Genomic DNA, 26,346 nt, shown 5'->3' on the forward strand with positions numbered 1-26,346 from the left:
GCCCCGCGCGTCCTGCGCCGCCCCGGGGGCGGTTCTGGAGAGACCCAGCAGCTCGGAGCAAAGCGCGCATCCCGGTGGGCTCGGGGGCGGCGGGGGCCTGGGTGGCGGGGGCCTGGGTGGCCGGGAAGTTGGGGCTACCGCTGGCAGAGCTGCGATCGGGAGCCAGGCTCAAGCCCTGAGGACTGGGGACGGACGGACCCGCTGACAGACACCGCGGGCCCGCTGCCACGGTCTCGCATCCTCTCTCGGGTAAGGGGCTTCTGTCTGGGAAGGGTGCCTCTCCCGCCGCCCAGACGGGGCCTGCACCGCGCACCCTGCAATATCGGTCAGGGCGGAGGCAGGCCCGGGTACCGAAGGGAGGAGGGAGGAGGTCCCTGTGCTCTGGGGAGAATAAGGAGAAGCCTGGAAGAGGTTGGACATTTCCATTGCCTTCTGCACCCCTCTTTCCCCCATTCTTTTCTCATCTTCTGCCTTGGGGCCTTTTTTAGTACTTGCAACCCCATGGCCTAGAGGCGGGGCTCGCTTTTAAAACAAGCACACAAATAATAAACATCCTAGCGGTGGGTACCACACCCTGGCTTTGAATTAGGGACCTGGGAGCAGATGGACGATGCGATTTAGTGGAAATAAGCCATGAATGCCGGCTGGCCCTGCGCCACTGTTTGGATGCGATAGTATTCCATGTGAATGAACATGACCCAGAGCTTCCAGCTTGTCCACGAGAGCACAGCTACTGCAGAGAGCACTGGTCGGTTTATAGTATCCATCGACTTGGGCAATGATTTCCTGACATGTCTGGTGATTAAATACGAATGCCATTTTTATTAAGAATGACACTCAGTGATTGAAAACCGCTCGTTAATATACTTCATCAAATAACTGTCCCAGCCTACAAAAGTAAGGCAGAGTGTAAAGTATGTATATATTTTTAAAATCTCATGAAATAGAGGAAAGTGCTTAGCATGGATCAGCTTCTGAGTCAGCAGTATGAAATCTCCCTCAACTTAGTCCTGAGGCCTTTGGGGGATTGCTACCCCTGTAGCTCTACCCCAATCCTTATCTCTACCTGTACCACGCATACTGGTGAGATACAGTGAGATATTCAGTGAGAGTCAAAGCTTATGTTATACATGTTTTGAAAAAAACTTTACTTTTGCGAGGTTTATGCTTTTGCAAGATAGAAATGAAAATATATAATGCATGACCGTGAGAACACTTTATGCTCACCTGACTCTTTAAAAATAGACAGGAGTGAAGGTAATACAGATTTTAGTTTTTGCTTTCTACTTTCAGTGTAATTTATAACCTTTGTCATTTATAACCTTTCTGACTGATTCTTTAAAATATCTTAGTTCAGTGTTTTCCTTTTTCTTATCAAAGAAAAGTATTGAAACTTAAAAAAAATGTCATCTATCAAGCACCTAGTTTATGCAGTTATTCGTTTCTTACGGGAACAAAGTCAGATGGATGCTTATACTTCAGATGAACAAGAAAGTTTGGAAGGTAGGCACCTGTTTTTATGTTCATTTGTATTATATTTATAAATAAAAACTAAAATAGCTGTAAGCCTGGCTTTGTGACCTATGATAACAAAATCAAAATAATTTGTTATCTTTCTAGAAGAGAGACCTAACTGTAAGGCTATCATGAGTTTCCATTCTCTGAGGCTTGTGTTGTTTGTTTTAATTAACAAGATAAGAGGACTATTGTTTATTTACTGAACAGCTGTTATATGTCAGAACTATGCTATTCCTATTGTAGGGAATTTTTCTTCACAGTGACTGCTAAATTAGTATTATCACCCATTAACAAATAAATGAAGCCAGGTTAAGTAACAGAACACAGCTAACATGTAGCAGAGCTGAGATTTAAATCCTGGTTCTTCCTCTGAAGATCTTGTTTTATCTTCTCAATAGGAAAGCATTCAGTTAAGAATCAATATATGGAAATGCCTTAGTCATTATGAAAGCACCATGTAAAAGTCTAATAATTATGTCACTATTATGCTCTGACAACTTCCTTTTGGGGGACTTGGGATGAGAGGACTGCACCCTGTTCTATGTGAGCTTTAAATATTAGATTCGGTCATCTGTTAAGTTGAGCAGGACTTGCATGATAGCATCACGTGCTTCCTTGACAGCATCTTTTCTGCTTCATGTTTCTCCGTTGTAAATGTCCATTTAGTAGAACCATAACAAGGCAGAATTCTGCACATGGGCTTGTGGAGGGCCAATGAGCCCAGCTTCCTTATGACCTAGAGACTTAATTATTGCAATGAGACAGTGCATTTGGGAGAACATAAATAACAGTACAATTTGAATTTCCCATCTTGAAGCTGTTTCTCCTATAAAGGGGACACCTCTATTAATTTTAACAAGCACTTCCCTTGTGAATATGCGTTTAGGAGGTAGGGATGAAAATTGGGCATTTGCTCTAAAACTGCTTGCAGTCGGTGGGATGATGCTTTTCCAGGTGGCAGTGAAGGAAGCAGGTGACACAGTTGGAGAACATTGCACTCAGTCCATTTAATATTAAGGTTGGTTAAGAGTATGTGAAGGGAAGGTGGCTGGTTACCTAAGGAGGGTGGTGGTTATGGCTGCTCTGTAGCAAACAGGTAAATGCAGTCATTTAATAAAAGATGTTTCTTCTCTAATCAAAGGCAATATCATACTTTTAAGGGCCAGAAGGAAAATTCAGTCTAAAAACACACACACAAAAATAAAAACACAAGATGTTGTATCCTATTTTTAGAATGGTGTTCAGCCAAAATTATATGCCTTCAGCTGTTTCTTATATATGGCACCCAGAAATGGTGCCAATTGTTTTTGACCAACCCCTATTTTTGACACTGTGAGTCTAATTTTGTTGAATATGAAATCATGTGGAGATGTCTGCCCACCTTCTAGACATTTAAAAAAGCCTTAGAAAAGAAGCTTAAGTTCTGGTACCAGCTTTACCACCACAATGAGCTGGTGTGTTATTGGCTTTGAGCCTTCTCCTTAGTATGTCTCCCACTCCTCCTAATGGTTGCCATCTACTGACAACTGCTTCATGTTTTGAGGGTTGTGGCTCCTGCTCACTCTCACTCTCTCTAGCACAATTCCTGTCTTAATCTTGGCAGTTGCAGTATACTCACAGCTGATTCTTGCAGTTCCCTTGGCTCTCAGTTTCTTGACCTTCTTTCCTCCAGTGATTTGATTTCAACCACTCACTCCCTTGGTCAGACCCTAGACCAGTAATTCTCAACTCAGGGTGATTTTACAATGTCTGGAGATATTTCTTACTGTCACGACTGCGGAGCTGGTATTACTGGCGCTGAGTGGATAGAGGCCATGGATGCTGCTACAATGCACAGGATGGCCTCCAACAACAAAGAATTATCCAGTCCAAAATGTCAGTAGTGCCAAGGCTGAGAAACTCTTCCCTAAACTTTGTCATTACCTTGGCATTCCCTCCATAATCTCTACCTTAATCATTTCATTTGACCACTACTGCTTGCTTGCCAGCTCATTCCCTCTTGAATCCCTCCCCAAACAATTCTTCCACCTTACCAAGGCATCCAATCTCTTGACCCGTTACCTTTTCACACCCCTCTTCTTACCCAATTTAAATTCCATAGTTGATCATTATAATCACACTCTTGTATATCCCTCCCTTCCTTGCAAAACCCAACCTTGTTTAAATCTAGTTCTTCATCTACTCTTTCCCATATCCATGTGAATGTATATAGATGGAGCAAAAAATACAACCTTGCTGACTGGTCCCACTTCAAATTCATGACCACAAGAGACAGAAAGAGAGAGAGAGAGAGACATCAATGTGAGAGAGACACATCATTTGGTTCCCTCTCGCATGTGCCTTGACCGGGGCCAGAGCCTGAATCTGCAACTGCAACCCAGACATGTGTCCTTGACTGGGAATCTAACCCAAGACCCTTTAGTCCGCGGGCTGATGCTCTAATCACTGAGCCAAACAGGCCAGGGCATGGCCCAATGTTTTTAGTGCAAGTACAACTGAAGTGTAAGAACAACTGCTTGGGTCCTGGCCAAGTAGCTCAGTTAGTTAGAATGTGGTCCCAATATGCCAAGGTTGTGGGTTCCATCCCCATGCAGGGCACATACAAGAATCACCCCATGAATGTATAAATAACAAATCAATGCCTCTGTCTCTCTGTCTTTCTCTCTCTCCTTTCCTCTCTCTTTAAAACAAACAAACAAACAAACAAACAAAAAAGAACAACTGCTTGGCAGAAGTAAAAAAAAAAGCGGGGGGGGGGGGAGGGGAATTGAGGGATAGGTAAACAGTAAATTACTAGTATTTTCTACCTAAAAGACACTTTGACATTTTGTAGTCGGTAACTTATAACTTGCTTATTCAGTCCCTTTTCTAAAGAGAAAAGTTTCTGTGGATAGTAAAAGTAATAATGTTTTTTTCTTGATAGATAATTTTCTCAGGACCACAGTTAATACATAACATATCATTTAAAAGTCATGCACAAATCTAAGTGAATCTATTCCACACTGTCTGGAAGTACACTTGACATTTTGGCCACATTCTTGGTAAGCCAGGAGAGCATTCCTTTTGAAACAAGAGCACTAGAAGGATAAGAATCTGCCTCCATTCCCCTCAATGGGTACTTGTAGAGAGGACAGGATATGCTTTCTGCACTGTTATTGCCCTAGTTCAGGCCCCTGGGTTGTTAGATCATTTAAGTGGGAACCCACTGGTTTTCTGCCTTCATTTTTTCTCTTAGCTTCCTTCCCTCTCTAATCCATTCTCAACCTTCCTTGCCAGACTTCAGTTCTGAACACAAATCCAGTTATGTTGTTCTCCTAACTAAATTCTCTAATAGCTCTCCATTTGCCCACAGCATTAAGTCCACATCCTTTACAAATGTTATTTAAGATGTCTTGTCATACAACAACAGACTTCCTTTCTAGTATAAGTGCCCACCATGTCTCTCCACCCAGTCCGTACCCGGGTTATACACCAAAAGTAGACAATGACTTGCTTCAACAAAATATGATGTAATAGATGTACTGAGAATTATATTCTAAGTAACATTTTTCTTAAGTGAGGAATAAGAAATCAAGTTGTCTTCCCTCAATTGCTGGTCTATAAACAGAAATCTCTATTCAGCTCAACCATTTTCCTTATGTTCTGTGATCATAAAGGCTGAATTACCACAGATGGCAATAGAGCGCAGATTTCTACCAAAAAAAAAAAAAAAAAAAAAAAAAGATTGTTTCTTTTTTAGGTTGCTAACTTTTTTTTTTCACTGTTAAAATTTGTCTCAAGTTGCAATTCAGTGCTTGGAGACAGTTTTTAAAATCAGCCCAGAAGATACACACCTAGCAGTTTCACAGCCTCTGACAGAAATATTCACAAATTCCTTCTGTAAGGTAAGCTGTCATTGTCTTCTCATTAGTACCTGAGTTAAGTTCAACTACAGTATTGTGTTGGGTTTGTTCACATATGAGGGGTCAGGCCTATAAGTAACTAACTTCTTTCTGGGTATAAGACAGTCCACATGGATATGACTTGTGACCTAAAGCATAATTCTTTTAATGTGCTTTAGGTTTTCATATTAGTAGTTATTCTCATCCTCTTGCCTTCTTTTATATTTAATACATCTTAGTTGACTTTTTAAGTCCTTTACAGTATCAGAGCACTTTTAGATTGCTGACATCTGAGTTGACATTCTCCTATAACATGGATTATAAGTTAAAAACAAAAGGTTTAATGTTTAGGAAGTAACCACTAAGAAATAGATTCATCAGAAGTTGAATCATCATTTTGAAGCAGATGTAATCAAGTTTGGCCGTTGATGGGCTCTTTAAAACAGGAAAGGTAAAATAATAAATAAAATAAAACAAGGTTTTAAGGTTCAGGGTCAATGTGCAAAACTAAGATTGAAACCCATTTTTCCCGATTCCTCCTCCCCACAACTGTTTACATGTCTCTGGTTTCTGGCCTCTTCAGGAAACATGGGCCATAAGATTGTCTGGAAAAGTTTTTTAGTGAGTTTGAGGCCCACAGTCATGTCCCATTTTTTCATTACATTTTGGTGCCTCAGGAACTTTTGTTTTTCTAGCTCTGTGCTCAATCTTCAGTACAGAATGGGGAACTGGGGAGAAAAGCTGAAGATCATTTAAAAATGGAAAATGCGTGTGTTTCCAATGTCACTCAAGATATTTGTAAATTTTCATTTAGTTCATAAGTGCCTTTGCTTTAAATCTTTTTAATGCAAAGGGAGTTTGAGGATCATAGTAGGTGCTAAAAACAGACAGGGATTTTATACTGTTTTTATCTTATGGTAAAATTAATTATATACTCATTGTTTTAAAAAATTTGGACAATATGGAAAGACATAAAGAAGAACTGAAACTTTTATCTCCAAATATTACAACTGTTAACCTTTTGTGTGTGCCCTTCTAGTCTTGGTATTTCAGACTGTGTATGTGTGTGTACACATATTTAAATAATAGGATCTATAATAAATACTTTTGTTGGTAAACTGTGAATTTGGCTTACTAAGATATCTCTTAGGATATTAAATATTATATTTCAAATTTTTCACTAATATAAGCAATTCCTTGAACATATATCTATTCCTATTTTTCATATACTGATTCCATTTTGTGTCCATGAAGTAGGATTTCTGGGTATAGGGAAAGCAAGTAAAAAACAAAATTTCAATTCACAGTTGCCCATTATCTTCTAGAAAAATTCCACATATTCTTTCTCCTAATAAAAGTAAAGGCTTTCCCCTGTTCTTGCTAACACTATCATTTAGGTGTTAGATTTTATGATGTGGAATTACAGATGATTTACTGTGAAATGGGTAATCCATTATTACATTACTTATAGTTCTATTGGATGACTACTAATATAGCTAAGTGGAAGTATATTAAATTTTTATTTATTTCAGAATGACATTCAGCCTCTCTCAAACTCAGTACCTGGAGATGTGGGAAAAGCTGACCAATTAAAAGATGAAGGTAAATATTTTATAGCAAAATTATTTACTTGGTAAAACTTTCTGAAACTCTGGATAATGTGACTCCATCAATGGATAAGATTCTGGTTTATACTATGAAAGAGAAATGGAAGTGATAGAGAAGAAATCTAAAAGTATAGAACGGTTTGTGGCCTGTTTCAAGAGAACCAGATCTGTTGTGTATAAAACTTGCAAAACAAATAACTTAAGGGTCATCACTTGTAACTGTCTGTGTATACTCTAGGATCCAAGTTCTTCTTTAAGTTTAATCAAAGAGATGAAGATAATTGTCAGTATTATTTTAACTTCTGTATATTTAGTGTTTTTGAGTTCTTTGAATTTTTTCTTCTAGCCAACTAGTACCTTCCTGAAAGATTGCTTTCAAATATTTTTGTGTTGCCGAAACTGGTTTGGCTCAGTGGATAGAGCGTCGGCCTGCGGACTGAAGGGTCCCGGGTTCGATTCCAGTCAAGGGCATGTACCTTGGTTGCGGGCACATCCCCAGTGGGGGCTGTGCAGGAGGCAGCTGATCGATGTTTCTCTCTCATCGATGTTTCTAGCTCTCTATCCCTCTCCCTTCCTCTCTGTAAAAAATCAATAAAATATATTTTTTAAAAAAACAAAAAAAAACAAATATTTTTGTGTGCTTTGCTTCTGAAGAGCGACAGAAAGAGCGGATGAAATTAAGAAGAGTTCTTTGTTGTTATTCCCTGACACATCACAGAAATATTGGCACATCTGATAGGGTTGTTTTGATAATTAAAGGAGATAATTTTATAGGAGAGTACCATGTAACTATAAAGTGCTGTGCAATGCTTAGTTATATTTATCTTCACAAAATTCATCGTTTGTGTCTTAAGTGTTGCATATTAAATATTTTGTAACTTGAACTTTTTTTGTCAATATGTATAAATGTATTTATACATGTAGTACATATATTATAGTATCTATACATTTATGGTTTAGAGGAAAAGACATACAATAGGTTTTAATAATAATAATAATGTAATGATAATAAAACACCATCCCAAGACAAAAAGTTCCAATGGCAACAAGGAAATCCAAATAACTCAGAAAATGTAAATCTTTTACATGGAAGAAGCAAATTTCTTTAAATACCTCAGCTAATGTAGTTAACATCTTGCTTAATCATAAAAGCAATGTATTCTTCTTAGCTGCTTTAAAAGCATTATATTCATTTCTTTTTGGGCGTGGGGAGAAAATTAATTTTCTTAACTTTAAAAAAAGCCTTATTGAGCTATAATTCACATACCATTGCAATTTACTCCTTTAAAGCATATAAATTCATTGGTTTCAAGCAGATTCACAGAGTTGTGTAGCCATCACCATAATTATAGAACATTTTTATTGCCCCCCAAAGAAACTGTGCACACATTAACAGCCACTCTTTGTATTCACTTCTGACTCTTAATTTGCAGTAACTTTTTATGATTTGAAATGCTTTTGTCTACCTGCATTTAATCTTCCTATTTCTGTTCCTGCAAAAAACAAAAATGAAAAACCAAACAGAAATCCACTCCTCCTTCTCCCATTAATTAGCTAATGATCTATTAAAAAACAAACCTAATAGGAGAGCTTCTGGTTTAGAGAGAGCTGGAGGAATAATAGAGCCTTTTGGGATGTAAATCCGTTCTCCTAATTCTAGTGTTTTAAAGTTTTTAATTTTTTAAGAATCGGATCTTTTTTCTCTTTAATGGAATACAAAAGATAGCCACAAGAAATCCCATTGTTAACCTAGCTAAGTTATTCCTGGCGTATCTGCAGACGTTCTTCCTGAAAATCAGTACCCTGTGGGCTAGCCATGTAAATGAAATTTTGTCTTTCTGGAAATTAATGTCTAATAAGCCCCTTTTCTAAAGAATCTGTGTCTGGAAGAGATAGCATACAAAAATATTATCTGCCAGTAACATATTAGCATGATTAGCTTTGCAGCTTACCCACGCAGCAGTGGTGAGGGCGTGGCTGCTCAGCAGATGGAGTTTTGACAGGGAAGGAGCGGAAGGCCAGGTCTAGATTGAGGTGACAACTGAGGAGGGTGCTGCATTAAGATGTGGTGGCTCTAAAAGGAAGGGAAGAGATGAAGATAAAGAAGGTGGGAATAGATTAAATTTTGCCATGAGGTAATCATAATTGTTGCATTTACTCACTTATTGAAGCCTGAATTTTATAAGATATACAACCACTAATTTTATTAAGACTCCACATTGTTGAAATCATTCAAACACACTGAAGGCTAAGGAATATCAACTCCATTGTACAATATAAAATTTATCTCCTATGTTACTGAAAAATCATGTTGATCACCTTCATATTATTGGAGTTTCTGTGATTAAAATTTATCTTTCAGACTTTACATTTTCCTGTATATTGTCTTACTGTACCTACTGATTACTTTATTTCAGGCAATAACCACATGAAAGAAGAAAATTATACTGCTGCAGTGGATTGTTACACACAGGCAATAGAACTGGATCCAAATAATGCGGTTTATTACTGCAACAGGTAAACTGGCATAATTGTGACAGGCTTACAGCTCTAAAGCATTTGCATTAATAGATCTGAAGGAAAACTATAAAATTTATGGATACAGACGGAAAACAATAAACCCCAAACTCATACACTTACCATTAAAGCAACCTCTGTTACTAACCTTTTGGCTTATTTTGTTTGGTGTAAGTGTTATCAATTTTAGACTCAGCTTTATTCACTAGGCATATCATAAACATGTTCTTTTATTGAAATCCATCATAAACATTATTTAAGTTGATATAAATTAGTGTATTATTACCTCTTCATCTTTTTTATATTTGCAGCACCTATCATTGTGATGGCAAACACTGTGTTCTTTTACTAAATGGATAATGTACCTTAATTTACTTAACTGTTAACCTACTGGGAGACACTGTGGTTCTTTCCTGTCCCCCAATATTATAAAGCTGCAATGAACATCTTTCTAAAATTATTATTATTTTTTTAGACTTTGGATTTATCCTTGAAAATTCACTCAGGAGGTCTAACAATATAAACATTTAAAAATTGTTGATGCAAATTACAAAGTTATTCCAATTTCTTTGAAAATATTCTGAAAATTAATTTCCTCTCCTAGGATTGTATGAGTGTACATGTTTTTACTACACCTTTATTGTTATTTTCATAGTAATTGTTCTAATTTATATTTAACTAGAGGCCTGGTGCATGAAATTCGTGCATGGGGGGGTGTCCCTCAGCCCAGCCTGCACCCTCTCCAATTTGGGACCCCTCAAGGGATGTCCGACTGCCCGTTTAGGCCCAATCCCGGTAGGATTGGGCCTAAACGGGCAGTTGGACATTTCTCTCACAATCCAGGACTGCTGGCTCTCAACTGCTTGCCTGTCTGCCTTCTTGATTGCTCCTAACCACTTCTGCCTGCCAGCCTGATCACCCCCTAACCCAGCCGTAAGGAAACTACGGCCCGCGGGCCGGATCCGGCCCATTCGACTGTTCTATCCGGCCCGCGGAGCCAAAAGAGCGGAAGGTTCTCTTGCTCTCCCCTCTGCTCCTTTACTTTGAATTTATATTAGTTCACACAAACACTCCATCCATGCTTTTGTTCCGGCCCTCCGGTCCAGTTTAAGAACCCATTGTGGCCCTCGAGTCAAAAAGTTTGCCCACCCCTGCCCTAACCACTCCCCTGCCAACCTGATTGATGCCTAACTGCTCCCCGGCCAGCCTGATTGCTCTAACTGCCCTCCCCTGCAGGCCTGGTCACCCCTAACTGTCCTCCCCTGCAGGCCTGGTCCTCCCCAACTGCCATCCCCTGCAGGCCTGGTCCCCCCCAACTGCTCTCCCCTCCAGGCCTGGGTCTTCCCCAACTTCCCTTCCCTCCAGGCCCGGTCACCCCCAACTTCCCTCCTCTGCCAGCCTGGTCACCCCTAACTGCCTTCCCTGCAGACTTGATCGCCCCCAACTGCCCTCCCCTGCAGGCCTGGTCCCTCCCAACTGCCTTCCCCTGCTGGCCTGATCGCCCACAACTGCCCTCCCTTGCAGGCCTGGTCCCCACAACTGCCCTGCCCTGCTGGCCATCTTGTTATGGCCATCTTGTGTCCACATGGGGACAGCCATCTTTGACCACATGGGGGCAGCCATCTTGTGCGTTTGGAGTGATGGTCAATTTGCATATTACTCTTTTATTAGATAGAATTATTGTTGAGGTTGGACATTTTTCAAATGTTGGCCATTTGTGGTTTTCTTTTTAATCTAGGTGATCTTTTCGTACCTGTGCCACACCTTACTGTGTGCCCTTACACTTACTCCTTTCTTTCCCTGTTCTGCCCTTTAAACAGAGGCCTGACTCCTGTAGGCTGCCTTTTTCAGGCTTCGTTGTTCCCTGAGCTTGGCTGGGTTCGGCTATGGGAGGTGCTGGCAGGAGCCTGGAGGGCAGAAGGCAGGGAGAAGTTGTGGTATTTCTACCCCTCTCTTGACATCAGGGTGTTTATCCAGCAGGGGCTGCTTCTCATCCTCCTGGCTAGCTCCCACCCAGGATCCCTGCTATCCCAGCTTTTACCCGGTGATGTTGGGTTTTTGGACTCTGCCGTTCATCCTCTGTTATAGGAAGTAACGGCTTCCAGTTATTGGTAGTCTCTGGATTGCTGCACAGCCTCCTGTTTGGTACCTCAGCTCTTGTATCAGCTCTGTAATGAATTCCCTGCACTAAATTATTCTGTTTTAAATATTGAAGTCCCAATAGAAGTTTCTGCAGTGATGACAGTGTTCTCTATCTGCATTGTCCAATACTGTAGCCACTAGCAAGAGTTGCTCTTGAGTACTTACAATGTGGCTAGTGTAATTGAGAAACTAAATTTTTAATGTTTAGTTAATTTAAGATCAATTTAAATTAATTTAAATGTGAATAGCTTCATGCGGCTTGTGCTACTGGTATGGCCATTTTAACCAATCCGAAACTTATAACAGAGCATAAGCACCTTGTAGTCATTAGGTTCACTAGGATTTGTACTTGGTTTGTTAAATTTGGAGTTGAATCTCAGTTTGGCCACTTACTAGCTACGTGACCTTGGGCAGCCACTTAACCTTTTTGAGCCTCATTTCCTTGTAAAACAGAGATAATAGTAGTTGTGAGGAGTAGTAATATAAAGTCCCTAGCATAGTCCTAGTCTTTAAATATATGTTTCTTTCAGAAACAATCTAATTCCTAGTTGTAGGAACAGGTTTTTGTTATAATTTATTTATGCATAATAAATTCAGGTTGGGAGAAAGTAGGTTTACAGTTGTGAATACCCAAAACACAGAATTTATTCTGGTATTCCTATTTATTAATTATTGTAGTATTTTCCATACAAACAACTGTAAACCTACATTTGCCCTAGTCTGTAGTATGGGAAATGTAAGGTACCTGTGATTTTTCTGTCTTATTTTTCATAAAAATAGAATGCAAATAATTCATGCTCTTGCTCTAACAAGCTAAAGAAAGCAAGGTTGCCTGAAAACATGGTGACTTTGATTGTAGTGTTATGCTGGGATTTCATTAGTTATGCCCTGATAACCAGACAGCAGGGGCAGACAGCCCAGACCACATTGTTATTCAGTTCAGACACTGGCATGTTTGGCTTCATCTCACAAGAGATTCAAATGTAGCCTGACTTCTATTCCCTTTTCCGGCCTCAGAGGTCTTTCTTTTGTGAGCTGCACAAATCTGCTTTCATCCTAGCTTGCAGTTGGTGATCTAAAGCTAAAGCTATCAAGATTGAAAGTCATCCTCTCTCTCTTCCACCCACTCTTCTTTCTGGGTCTGACTCTTACGGCTTTAGTCCTTGTTTCATTATCAGTATCTGAGGCCAGCAATCAGGGCGTCTTCTGCTGTTTCCCTTTTACCTCCCCATTAGCTCATTTGTTCCCTCCTCCTTTTCCATCACGGCTCCTTAGTGCAGGTGCTTAACTTTTGCTAAGCTAGTGGTTTACAGTTTCAACTTGCACTCCCCACTCCCATCTTCTGCCCAAAGGACCTTTCTAAAATGTGAAATTAATCATCTAATTCTTGCTTTCTGTTCACTAGTTCTAAATACCTTCATGATTGAATTTAAGCTCCTCAGCATGATACATAAGATCTTTTATAATCTGGGCTCTTTTTTTCTTTTAACTTTATTATCTCTACTTTTCTTCCTCTCCTGCTCCTCTTCTCTCTACTCTCTATGCACATGTAATATGAAATTTACTGACTAAAAAAATACCATGTTAGGACATCTCTCCATGCTTTTGTGTACTCCTTCCTCTGCCTAGAATATTTCCTGCCTTATCTAATTGGTCAACTGCTAGTCATTCTTCAAGACCCTGGTAGGGATTGCTTCTCTTGGGAAGACTGTCTTAATTTCTCTGTTGGCAACCTCTTGACCATGCCCCTACGCCCTTCCCGTCCAATGGAGTGGTGCTGTCCAATATGGTAGCTCTTAGCCATGTGTGGCTGTTCAAAATGTAAATTAATTAAAATTAATAAAATAATAAAGTAAAAATTAATAAAATATAATTGCACTAGCTTATCTCAAGTACTCTTTAGTCACATGTGGCTAGGGGTTACTGTACTGGCTAGCACAGACCAAGAACTTTGCTATCATGGGAGTTCTAGCAGACAGCTCTGCGTAGGGTTAACCACACCTTTTCGTGTTGTCTCTTCCTTTGATACTTCCATTGTATTCCTCATACTATTTATTTATTTACATGTCTATTTCTCTATTAAACAGGGAAAGATAGGAAGACAGATATATTTTCTTCATTTCTGTATATCTATCTGGTTTTGAGTTCAGGGTTTAACATGTTATAGATGTTCAACAAAAGTTTGAGTTGAATTGATTCAGTTAATTTTAGAAGGGAGAATTGCCTCAACTTACAGACTTCTAATGTGAAGCCGTCACATGGCAGCATGTTTTATATATGTGTGTGTGTATGTATACACTATTTCCTCATATATGTCTATAAAGAAGAGCTTTCTTAACCTTTCTCCCTTTTCCACTTTCTTCCTCGTTACCCTCCCCTAACTTTCTGAGTATAATTATAGACTTGTGAATTTTTAAAAATTCACTAATTGGTGCGTTATAATAAATTATCGTAATTGTTATTTTCTCCCATATTTGGCTAGTGGGAGCTCCTTTAAACTGCCCTAGATGTGAGCTCAGCTATTTCTACAAGTAGCCCCTGTTCCTTTGAATAGAGAATGGTATTTAGAAACCAAGACCTGGTTGCAAGAGATGACCATTGCTACTGAAATGTTATTGCTTCTAGGTCCTTTCAGTGGACAGAGCTAGGAAATATGAGGTGTTTTTTTTTAAGTCATCAATTTATACAGATAAAATTCAATTTACATTCCAGTGTCACAGAGATCTTCCTTACTTCTCCCATTTTACATTTGTATCTCTCTTCTCCTGGAACAAAAACCCTGCTTTCCAACTCATCAGTATCTTTACTCACCAGCTCTAACTTCACTATCCTTCAGTTGGTATTACACCAATACTACAACACTAGTAAGTCTAAGTAAACTGCAGAATTTCTTTGAAATTATTTTTGTCCTTAGAATATATCTCACTAAAGGATATACACTCAAAGTACTGTGCTTGAACATTACTTGAATTATTTTTTTAATATCCAGTTAGAATCTTTTGTTTCTGTTTTATTCATTATGAAGGTTTCTTTTTCATCCTTTCTGACGTCTCATCATCTACCCTATTCCCACCAATCCTCTATAGGATTAAAGACTTTTAATATAGGTTTGACTTCTGAGCCATGTAAATGTTTCCCTTAAAATTAAACAAAAAAGGATGATCAATAAATAATGACTCTATCCTTAATAATGCTCCTTGCCTTATGCCTGGTATTGTTTCTATACCAGTTTTCTTTTGCTAGGTTTTCAGTTTGCCTGATTTTCTTTTCCTGTCTTCTTTAAACTTCAACCCATGTGTGATTATGTGTTTTTTTAAAATATATTTTTATTGATTTCAGAGAGGAAGGGAGAGGGAGATAGATAGGAACATCAATGATGAGAGAGAATCATTGATTGGCTGCCCCTTCATGCCCCACTCTGGGGATTGATCCCACAACCCAGGCATGTGCCCTGACCAGGAATCAAACTGTGACCTCTTGGTTCATAGGTCGATGCTCAACCACTGAGCCATGCCAGCTGGGCTGATTATGTTTTAAGTGATATCTTAAGTATACAATTTGATAATCCAATCTTCATCTAGGCAACTTTGTGATTACTTATGTATTTGAATTGTTTTCTGCTAACTTATTTTTTGGCTTCTCACCCCCCTCCCCCGCCTTTGTGTGTGTGTGTGTGTGTGTGTGTGTGTGTGTGTGTGTGTGTGTCTTTTATTGTGTTGGTTGAGTTATTTTTACTTCATTTTCTTTCTTTCTAATTATTTGAAAGTGATACACTTTATATCTCTTCTTTTAATGGTCATCCTTGTCACACTATTAGTTTGCATTGAATATTCAGTCAAATAACCCTATACCTCTTTTCCACATTACCTAGCAAAACAGGTTTGTTGAATTCTGTATTTTCACATGTAATTTTTTTTTAACTGAAGTAAAGGAAACTGTTTATTCCCCCCCCCCCCCCCAATTTTAGAATCTTAGTTTGAGAAGTGTCTTAGACATACTGTAAGAAGAAAGGTTAACGGAGAATTGGACCTCAACCCAGGAATCTAAGCACTATTGAGGACAGGAATATTAATTACTGCTCTATCTGTTATGCCTAGAAAAGTGTCTGTGCCTTAGCGAGCCCTCAACAGAGATATTAGTTGAATGAATAAAGTAGAAATATTTAGTCTGGAGAATGAATGGGGTGGAAGTGGGATGCAGGACAGGAGACATTTTGGAACTTTTCAGCTTGAAGGATATGTATGTTGAACAGAAATGCTACTTGTTTATTATGGCCCGGAGGATTGAAGTCAGTGCTACACTAGGGAAACAGAGCTGTCTACTCTCAGGATTGTGTGGAGGGGTAGTGAGGGGCTTCATTACATTGTTAGGTCCCAGACTTTATTCCAGAAAGTCTGCTAGAGATAAACTGGAAGGGATTAAATAATCCTTAATTGTTCTGGAATACATATTCCGTCTAAGTAGATGGAATACATTGCCATCCTTAATTTACAGCCAGATTTAGGCACATGGTTAAATTGGGTTTTTTCATTTAGACTTGTCCGGTGATCTTAATGTTTCTAATATAGTGATCATTTAACAGCACAACACTCTGAACAGCCATTCACAGCAGTCAGTCACTCTGTGTGCCTCCTTAGCAATCCCAAATGTCCTAGCATCCTCAGTTTTCTGTTTGGGCAAATCAAAAAGGCAGTAAGTAGGTAGATCAGTTGTATGGCTTGCATATTTTGTCCTTTCTATAGCAAAGCGAACAGTGAAATGCAGCTTTCATAATTTCTCTGAATTTTGTTTCTGCGTTTTTTTTCATTTGATTGTAGAATTTTCTTAAGACAGTTTGATTTAGATGTTTCCTGGGAGTGATATATAAATTGGGACAAGGAAAATGTTGTTATATTAGAATCTGAAAATCTACGTTAGTGCCTTGAAGGATGCTTATAACAAAAAAATTTCTTCTTTTTCCCTTAGGGCTGCTGCTCAGAGTAAATTAGGTCACTACACAGATGCAATAAAGGATTGTGAAAAAGCAATTGCAATTGATTCAAAGTACAGCAAGGCCTATGGGAGAATGGGGTAAGTTCTGGGAGAATGTTCAAAGTAGCACCAAGTTGTATCAGATATGCTGTTCTTACTGGCTTGATTTTGAATTTCCTGCTTAATATTGCATCTTTTCAACTAACAAGAAGATAAATATAACACTGAGTGAGGAAATGACTGCTGTTTCTGTGACTTGGGCGAGAGATGATTAGTTGTATGAAGAATGGATGGTGGAGAAAATCAGACAGCCATAATGAGTAGACTCACTTCATGTAGTCCTAATAGATAATTCCTTCTAAGCTCACCTTACCACTCTGAGTTGAGTGCTTCACACCTACTCTTCTCTCTTCAGATTTCCTCTACACCCTCCATGGTACTCTTAGCCAATGATATCACTTTATACTTCATTGAGAAAATGGGTGCATTTAGAAGAAAAATAGCTCATCTTCCTGCTGCCAAATCCACTGATCTACCTGCATTTGTATCTACACCGAGTGCCTTTTCTCCTGTTGAAATGGAAGGGTTCTTATCTAAGACGGGTGCCTTCATTCATGCTTTAGATCTCATCACTTTGTACCTTCTCTAGGGCTTTACATCTGTAATCATCTGCTTTATCTTTGGCAACACCAGTTTTCCTGTCTGTAGCAGCGATAATGACTGCCTGTGAAATCATCAGAGAATCATCCTTTGGAACCATCCTTGCACACAGCTATGTCATTTGTCAGTTCCTTTGTCTACAAAGCCCCTGATAGCAGTCTGTACTTCCTGTCTCATCTTCCTCATCTCTCAGTATCTCTTCAGCTCATTTTGTATCATCTAAGAGCTCTCTTCAAGGTGACCAATTTTTCATATTGTGCTAAGGCCAAAGGGCAGTTCTGTATCCTCACCTATCCATCTTTTAGTATATTGCATGATTAACTTATCTGGAAACACTTCATACCCTAGGCTTCTGTGACTTCTTCCTCCTACTTTACTGGAAGTTCTTTTCCAGTCTTCCTTACTGCATCTTCCTTTTCTACCACCTCTAAATAATGGTGCACTTCGGAGCTCCGTCCTCTCCTCTGAGACTGTTGTCTGTCTATTCTCTTTTCTGATTTCGTCCTGTCTGATGCCTTTAAATTCCACTTAAAGTCTATGTTAATTATTCATGGGTTCTGTATTTATGAATTCACCTACTTGCTAAAAAGTGTTTGATAACCCCAAAATCAAGTCACTGTGCTTTTGTGTTCATTCACAGTGTGGTGAAAAATTTGAGTCACCTGATGTTGCAAGGTCTCAGCTGAGATGCATAAGGCGAAACTCTGCCTTTTTGTTTCAGTTCTCATGCTGTAAACGAGTGTCCTTTTTGCAGTTTATTTAATGCTATATTTTTTGCATTTTTGTGTCTTTTGTTGTGTCCCAGTTTACAATGGACCCAAATATAGATTGAAGGGTTGTCTAGTGTTCGTAAGTGCAAGAAGGCTGTAATGTGCCTTTCAGAAAACATACACATTAGATAAGTTTTGTTCAGGCATGAGTGAGTGCTGTTGGCTGTCAGTATGATGCTAATGAATTAATAATATACACTAAATAAGATTTCTTTAAGCAGAATCACACATAAAAGAAGATTATGTATCGATCATTTGATGAGAATGTTGTGACCAAAACCTCACAGGAACCTAACCCTGTATTTCCCCTAGGAATGATTGTTTAGTATTTGTTAAATCAGTGTTTGTGGGGACTTTATAGAGCATAACTACTCTGAATAATGAGAATCAACTCCATATTTTTTTTCAACTCCATATGTTGATAGACCTCTTAATTTACTATATATTTTAAGTTATATGTCTGAATTCCATATCATATTAATTTCTTTTCATCTGTTTATATGTTTAACTAGAGGCCTGGTGCACAAAATTTGTGCATGGGCAGGGGGGTTGGGGGGGCAGCTCCCTCAGCCTGGCCTGCACCCTCTTGCAATTTGGGACCTTTCAGGGGATAACCAGCAGTCAGACATCCCTCTTGCAATCCGGGACCACTGGGTCCTAACCCCTCGACTGCCTGCTTGCCTGATCGCCCCTAACCACACGCCTGCCTGCCTGATCGCCCCTAACTGCTTGCCTGCCTGCCTGATTGCCCCTAACTCCTCTGCCTGCCTGCCTGATTGCCCCTAACTGCTCACCTGCCTGCCTGATCGCCCCTAACTGTCTCTGCCTGCCTGCCTGATTGCCCCTAACTCCTCTGCCTGCCTGATTGCCCCTAAACGCTCGCCTGCCTGCCTAATTGTCCCTAACTGCTCGCCTGCCTGCCTGATCACCTCTAACTCCTCTGCCTGCCAGCCTGATTGCCCCTAACTCCTCTGCCTGCCTGATTTCCCCTAAACGCTCGCCTGCCTGCCTAATTGTCCCTAACTGCTCACCTGCCTGCCTAATCGCCCCTAACCACCTCTGCCTGCCTGATTGCCCCTAACCACTTGCCTGCCTGCCTGCCTGATCACCCCTAATCTTCTCTGCTTCCTTGCCTCATCATCCCTAACCACTTGCCTGCCTGCCTCATCAACCCTAACTGCTCACCTGCCTGCCTCATCGACCCTAAACGCTTGCCAAGCTGAGGGAGCTGCCCCCCCAACCCCCCTACCCATGCACGAATTTTGTGCACCGGGCCTCTAGTTAAACATATAAACAGATGAAAAGAAATTAATATGATATGGAATTCAGACATATAACTTAAAATATATAGTAAATTAAGAGATCTATCAACATAGGTGGTTAGGGGCAATTAGGCAGTCAGGCAGAGGAGTTAGGGGCAATCAGGCAGGCAGGCAGAGGAGTTAGGGGCAATCAGGCAGGCAGGCGAGCAGTTAGCTGTCCAGTCTAATTAGCATATTACGCTTTTATTATTATAGATAGGCATTTTAAATTTAACACATCCCAAATAGGACTCTTATTTCCTTCTTTAGTCTTTCCCATCTCAGGAAATGTTACCATCATTCACCTACCAGTGCTTGCGTCAAGCCTAGGAGTCATCCTTCATTCTTATTATACTTGACACATCTATCAGCAAGTCCTGTTAATACTAGTTTCCACATACACATATCTTAAATTGAAGCATTGATTGCTACCTTGTTTATAACACTAGTCCAAATTGCCATCTCTTACCTAGGCTACCACAGCAGCTTCCTAACTTAACACTCCATGTTGATCCTCTGCAGAAAAGCCAGAGAGAGCTTTCCAAAGCATAAATCAGATCATGTCACTCCACTGCAACTAGAATAAAATCCAGACTCCAAACCATGGTTCTATATTCTCTGGTGCCTGATTACTCCCTGACATCACCTCTTTCCACACTGCTTTCTGTGCTCTCTCCTCATCAGCCTTTGTCCTGCTCTTGGAGCATACCTCGCTCGCTGGCTTGGTTCCCAGGCCTTTGTGTCTACTGCTGTTTCTGTTTAGCATGCTACTCCCTGATCTTCATATGCCTGCTTTCTTCTCATCATTCAGGTCTTCTTAGTGCGGCTGCTTTTGAGCAGCTGCCCTATTCATTCTCTTTAATATTACTCTTTTTTCTTTGCATATTTATCGCTTGTTTTCCCCAGGTAGAATGACATTTTCTTAAATTCAAGAACTTTACCTTCTTTCATTGTGGAATCTAAAATAGTGCCTGGTGCAAAGTAGGGCTTCAGTAAATATTTATTGACTGTTGATTAACTGAGGACTTTGATGAAGCATCTTTCAGGGTGACTCGTAGAAAACTAATTAGGGTCTGAGAATTTTTTTGTGTTTAGGCACAGTATTTTATCCAGATTGGAAGTCTGTGAGATAAGCCAGCTGACTTAGATGGTTTGTTAAAAACAAACAAAAACATCAATACTATATCTCCATTTATACCATTATTGTTTAGTTCTGAAGTAATTTTCTAATAAATACATTCTAACTAGGTGGAGGAAAATAAAAATTTAATAACTAACTCTGTGACTGGGGTAATAATGTCTTAAGTTGTAAAGGATGCTAATTTTATCTATTTAACAACTAACATGTCTTGTTCAGGAGTGCCCCACAGCCTATTTTTATTTTTTAATAAAAAATTGGTATTTATCATGACTCAGTGTCTCTGCTAGGACGTGTGAAGAGAGTTGGCATTCTGAAGCACAAATCTAGTTCAGAGTCCTTAAAATGAGTTTAACACCATGGAGTTACATGACCATAGGACGACTAGTTAGCTAACATCTATGTGCAGCTTAATCATTCATAAAACAAGTTATTTCACATATGGAAGGGGGTAGGTGAGGTTCATTCCTAAGCATTAAGTTCATGGTTAATGTAAGCTAGCCAAGATTGTCAGCAAGCAGAATGGAGAGTCCAGACTTACAGAATCTTGGAAATAGAAGGAATTTTAATGATACTCCTGTGAACCATAATATAATGAATAAATTAAGTGTAATTTGGATTCTGGATGAATACCAAGACAGCTGTTTGACTACGTTTGTAATATCTTGATATTCTTTAACCATATATCTTATACCCATATACTTTATTCTTTTCAGGCTGGCCCTCACTGCCATGAATAAATTTGAAGAAGCAGTTACAAGTTATCAAAAGGCATTAGATCTTGACCCTGAAAATGATTCCTATAAGTCGAATCTGAAAATAGCAGAACAGAAGTTAAGAGAGGTATCCAGTCCTGTGAGTTATTAATGCTGAATGAGTGAAATATTTTCTTTCATTCACAATTTATTGTAATCAGATTGTAGTGGTTAGAATAATCCTCATATATTATTCTTTTACAGACAGGAACTGGATTTAGCTTTGACATGACTAGCTTAATAAATAATCCAGCCTTCATTAGTATGGTAAGTATATTTCCTTTTCTGCTTTGCTGGCTCTGTTTTTCATGAAGCAATAAAGTTCTAACACATTTTAGAAACAAATAAGGGAGCTTTTGTAGTGCCAGTGGTGGTGGTGGTAATAGGATGGTGATGTAATGCTATGGCTGAGATTTTTAACCTGCCTGTGTACCTGTTTGTGAGAAAACCATGGATAGACTTCAGGAAACCAATGGATTCCATGAAATTGTATGTAAAAACTTGTGTACATATGGATATGTGCATTTTTTTTAGGGAGAGAACCATATTTTTCATTAGATTGGTATAGGGATCTGCAAATTTACAAAAGGTTGAAGATCACTCTTATAAGAAAATGGCCCTAGGAAGATATCTAGTAACTGAGGTCTGAGGATTTGGTTATTGTGGTTCCCTATGCTCTCCTTTCAGCATTGTCTGCTTCCTTTCTATTTTAGTTAATTTTACTTTTTAGTATAATCTATAGTAATGAAAGTGTAATATGCTAATTAGACCAGACAGCTGAATGACCTTCCGGACGAAGCCCCGGCAGCGGGGGCTGAGGCAGAGGTGGTTGGGGGCGATCAGGCAAAGCAGGCGAGTGGTTAGGGGAGATCAGGCAGGCAGGCAAGCAGTTAGGAGCCAGCTGTCCCGGATTGTGAGAGGGTGCAGGCCGGGCTGAGGGGCCCCTCTCCCCCCATGCACGAATTTCATGCACCGGGCTTCTAGTTCATATAGAAACTCCATCCTTCAAACCAACAGTATTACTTATAGACCTTTTGAAAACACACATGCTCTGGTCCAGTATGTGTAAACCCTGGTTTAGTGGGTCAAGGGTGTTACCTGGGTATATAAAGCTCCTTGGGAGACTGTATACTTCTGGCTGAGAACTAGTCTACCAGACGCTATGCCCTTGGAAGGCAGTAATACTTCTTTGTTTCCTTCATAAAATGCCTTGCATCCACTACATCTTCAGCTGAATTGAAATACAGATGGTGCATTCCTAGTGAGATAAAAAAGTCTTTTTGAACAATAGGTAGGTTTGTAGCAATTGGTAATTTAAAATTGTTAGTTGAAGTCTTTGTAGACAGTAGTTATCTTTTAATCACTGATCCTATATGAGGTGTTGGGAAAGCCACCACTTGCTTTTATTATCAGAGAAATACTTGTTGAAGTGACTTGCAAGTAATTCAGTAACTCTTGAGTCTCAGGATTGAGGCCAAATTTAAGATGGTCTTGCTACCTAACCAGTAAATGTATGTCTCTTTATAGGTTTTGTGACATTTTTGAGCATTGTTACCCATATCTAGGCCTCAGGTTATGCTGTTGTAGTAGCATGTGAAAATGGATTTTAGTTTCCAGTTCAGCTTAGCCCTCAAGATGCTTGAAGTGAGGTGTGAGACTATGATAGAGGAGGTGCAAAAGGTGGGGCTTAAAAACACTTTGAGTGACATTCTTAGAAAGGGTCAGGTTGATAGAGATTAAAAGAGGATTTTGGGGGACAGCTATTGGAGTTCCTATTGTCTACACAGATTTAGACTCAATTGAAAGTTGACTAAAAATTTGAGGCAAAAAATTGTTTATGCTTTCAAAATGTAGTTTTAATGTATATGTGTGTATAAATACAACTCCTCTCCCTCTTAGCATGGAAGAATGGAAACTACTAAACCCCATGGAATCAGGTCACATCTCTTACAGTAATCTTTTGAAGTGAAGCCTCTCCAGTGTAGGAGATGCTTTATACTTTCCAAGTTTCTATTTCTCCATTTGGCTTTATTGATCTGATCAGTAGTAATAAGTATACTGCTGTTAATATCTGTAGGTTATCTTGTTTGTAGTCTCTCTGCCCTTGCAACGTATTTTAAATGCCAGCATTTTCTAGTACCTTTTTCACATTCCCATTCACTTTGTATAGCACACTAAAACTCTACAGAATGTTACTACCCACATGGTTTAGCTTTCATTTTTCTGATTTTTTAAAAAAGAAATCTTTGTTAAGGATCCCTAAATATTAACTATCTTTAATGGGAGATGCCATTTTTTAATTCCAGGCAGCAAGTTTAATGCAGAATCCTCAAGTTCAACAGCTGTAAGTATATAGAAAGAGCGTATTACATTTCCTCCCTTCTACTTGCAAGCTCCTAATTTGAGCACATCAGCTCCAAAATGATAAAACTACCTAGGCTGCCAGTAATTGTCACTTAAAGTCACACACATTTAGCCTAACCCTCTACACGATGTGGGCATATTTAATTCTTTTCCTTGGCCAGTATCCTCCTTAAGACTATATGCCAATCCGGTGATATACCTCTTGCCTACTCTAGAATGTCAGGAATGATGACAAATGCCATTGGGGGACCTGCTGCTGGAGTTGGGGGCCTAACCGACCTGTCTAGCCTCATCCAAGCGTAAGTGTTACTTGAAATAGAAACAGTAAAAAGTGTTGGTCTTATTTTTCTGAAGTTAAAATAGAAATAGTTTTAAAAAGTATTTTATGTTTTATATTTTGTCTCTAAAATGAGGGGATCGGGGCTTTTTTTTTTTTTTAATCCTCTGCCTAAGACATTTTTCCATTGATTTTTAGAGAGAGTGGAAGGGAGGGCGGAGGGAGAGAGAGAAACACCAATGTGAGAGAGACACATTGATCAGATGCCTCCTGCATGCAGCCTGACATGGGTGGGGAATCAAGCTTGTAACAGACGTACGTGCCCTTGACTGGGGATCAAACTCACAACCTTTTGGTCCTCGGTCTGATGCTCTAACCACTGAGAAGCCGGTGGAGGCAGGGGCTTTATTTTTGAATTTTTATCATTTACTGTTAGTATCCGTGGCCTCACTAGTTATTAAATTTAAAAGGAGTTCGTAAGTTGGAATTTTCAGACTGAAGGGCAGGAATCCAGATCTGCACTCAAGAAAACGTTTTTCAGCAGATTTGAATAGCTACTCAAGGACGGAGATTAAAGTCAAGTAGCTACTCAAAATCTGCATTGACTTAGGTAAACACATATATTTAAAAACCAAATTTTACATATATACCAATGTTCAGACAATCTAGGACAGAATTTTATCCAAACTTTTCAGTGCATGTCATCACTAGAGGAACTCCTTGCATCGCCTGATTTCCTTCACTTCCAACCAAGTTGCTTAAAATAGTCTGCTCTTTGAATCTGTGTGATGCTGTCACTGAAAATTTTACCTGAAGCCACAAGTATCATTTACTGTTTGTACTCATGGCCATGTGACCCCATTCGCAACATTGCATTTTTAGAATGATCTTTAAGTGACATGATTATAGCAATGTCTAACGCTCCCAATTGAGGGTCACGCATCAGGAATCCGTATTAAATTTCTCTAACTTTTTAAAAATTAGTTCTGTTCAGTGACTTCTATACACATATCCCCACATGGGTGTACCATCCTGTCATATGGGAGACTATTAACACTTGACTACAAGAGCAAATACCTTGTAATATGTTTGAGCACACACAATAAAAGCATATACTTTTGGACCCTTTGTTCATTCGTGGTTAGGCACTAGAGGGGGGTGTATTCACTCAATCCAGGACCTTTTTGGCTTGGGTGTTTTGCTTCTTATAAAGAACAATGCCTTTTAATAATGCTATATGGAGGCAATGGTAAACTTGCAGATACTACAGTTGTGATTCTAAAACTTGTCTTTCTAGAAGTTCCCTTTGAGTAGCACCCACATCCTTTGCAGTCCTTTTTTATGGGTATTGTGTGGCTGGGAATTCCCTAATTCATACCACTTTGCTCTTTCACTTCCAGGGGACAGCAGTTTGCTCAGCAGATACAGCAACAGAATCCTGAACTCATAGAGCAACTGAGAAATCACATCCGGAGCAGGTCATTCAGCAGCAGCACGGAAGACCACTCCTGACTCTAGATCAGGGATTCTAGACTGCAAACGGTTACTGCTCTGAAGTGTTTGCTATAGATAGTGGCCAAAAACAAAAACAAAAACAAAACACCTACAGAATAAATCTGTCTAGACAATAGGTTTATCACAAACAGACTTCAGCGTAATGTGACTCCTTTGTAAGTGAATGGTCACTCAACAGGGTTTCATTTTCACATCTTCATCGTCATATCTGTATGCTAGACTTAATAGCAGTAAGGCTGTTTATTGGTGAGTGCCCTGGCTCCCAGTTCCCTTCAGCAAACTTTCTGATAGGGAAGATGACCAAGAGGAAAGGTTTCACGTGCTGGGTTAAGAGTAACGTGCTTGCCAATGAGCAGCACATCTGGAGAGAACTTTGATATCCAGGTTTGGTCTTGATAATGCCATCAGTGATGAATATATATCATAGGAGCCAGCACTGTCTTTAATGCTGCTTGTTTTAATGTGTGGCAGGGAGGCATCAGAGCTGGTGGAAAGCAGAATTTGGTGGAAGGGTTGTTTTGAAAAGGAAGAATAGATGCTGTGAATGTATAGAAAGTGAAGGTAGGTAGGATGCTCAGGTTTTTGCATAGTTTTTAACTAATCTTGCCTGTAGTTTGGTATTTATAACATCAGCATGGCTAATTACACTATGTACATAACATAATAAAATACGTTTAGAAATCCTTAATGGTACTGGTTAGGCCAGTTGTATAACTATTCAGTTTAAATAGCACAACTTCCCCAGTGGTGACCTTACTAAGAAAACTCTCAAATATACCGACATTTAAATAAGCCAATGGCTTGGCTCTTCAGTTAAGGATTTTCTAAGTGGCATTTAATTATGTGCCCATAAACACTGATTTTTTTTTTTAAAACCTCAGTTATTTGATGGATTACAGAAAGCATCTGTCATTAACAGTGCTTGTTCAT

The 26,346-nt window shown here is 39.4% G+C and overlaps 1 protein-coding gene across 4 annotated transcripts; it reads left to right on the plus strand.

The window, feature by feature from the left end:
- Nucleotides 1-2: 2 nt before the first annotated feature.
- On the plus strand, nucleotides 3-26,104 carry SGTB (small glutamine rich tetratricopeptide repeat co-chaperone beta). 4 transcript variants are annotated; one of them, XM_080681408.1, is made up of 11 exons: nucleotides 3-249; nucleotides 1,381-1,503; nucleotides 5,299-5,402; nucleotides 6,932-7,001; nucleotides 9,424-9,523; nucleotides 16,631-16,735; nucleotides 21,222-21,360; nucleotides 21,465-21,527; nucleotides 23,567-23,604; nucleotides 23,840-23,923; nucleotides 25,302-26,104. In XM_080681408.1, exons 2-11 carry the CDS (start codon nucleotides 1,404-1,406, stop codon nucleotides 25,411-25,413), a joined length of 915 nt encoding a protein of 304 aa, XP_080537534.1. In that variant the 5' UTR covers nucleotides 3-249; nucleotides 1,381-1,403; the 3' UTR covers nucleotides 25,414-26,104. The 4 variants fall into 4 exon arrangements, with proteins under 4 accessions (XP_080537534.1, XP_080537536.1, XP_080537535.1 ...); XM_080681410.1 differs by having other exon boundaries at nucleotides 21,222-21,348; XM_080681409.1 differs by having other exon boundaries at nucleotides 25-249; nucleotides 1,386-1,503.
- The last annotated feature ends 242 nt before the right edge of the window (nucleotides 26,105-26,346 follow it).

This window comes from Plecotus auritus (assembly GCF_963455305.1).
Source record: "Plecotus auritus genome assembly, chromosome: 7".
NCBI classification, from domain to species: Eukaryota; Metazoa; Chordata; class Mammalia; order Chiroptera; family Vespertilionidae; genus Plecotus; species Plecotus auritus.

Coding starts and splice junctions, on each gene's coding strand:
- SGTB (XM_080681408.1), top strand. CDS start 1,404: ATGTCATCTATCAAGCACCTAGTTTATGCAGTTATTCGTTTCTTACGG. Junction 23,605..23,839: donor AATCCTCAAGTTCAACAGCT/GTAAGTATATAG, acceptor TGCCTACTCTAG/AATGTCAGGAATGATGACAA. Junction 23,924..25,301: donor CTGTCTAGCCTCATCCAAGC/GTAAGTGTTACT, acceptor TTTCACTTCCAG/GGGACAGCAGTTTGCTCAGC.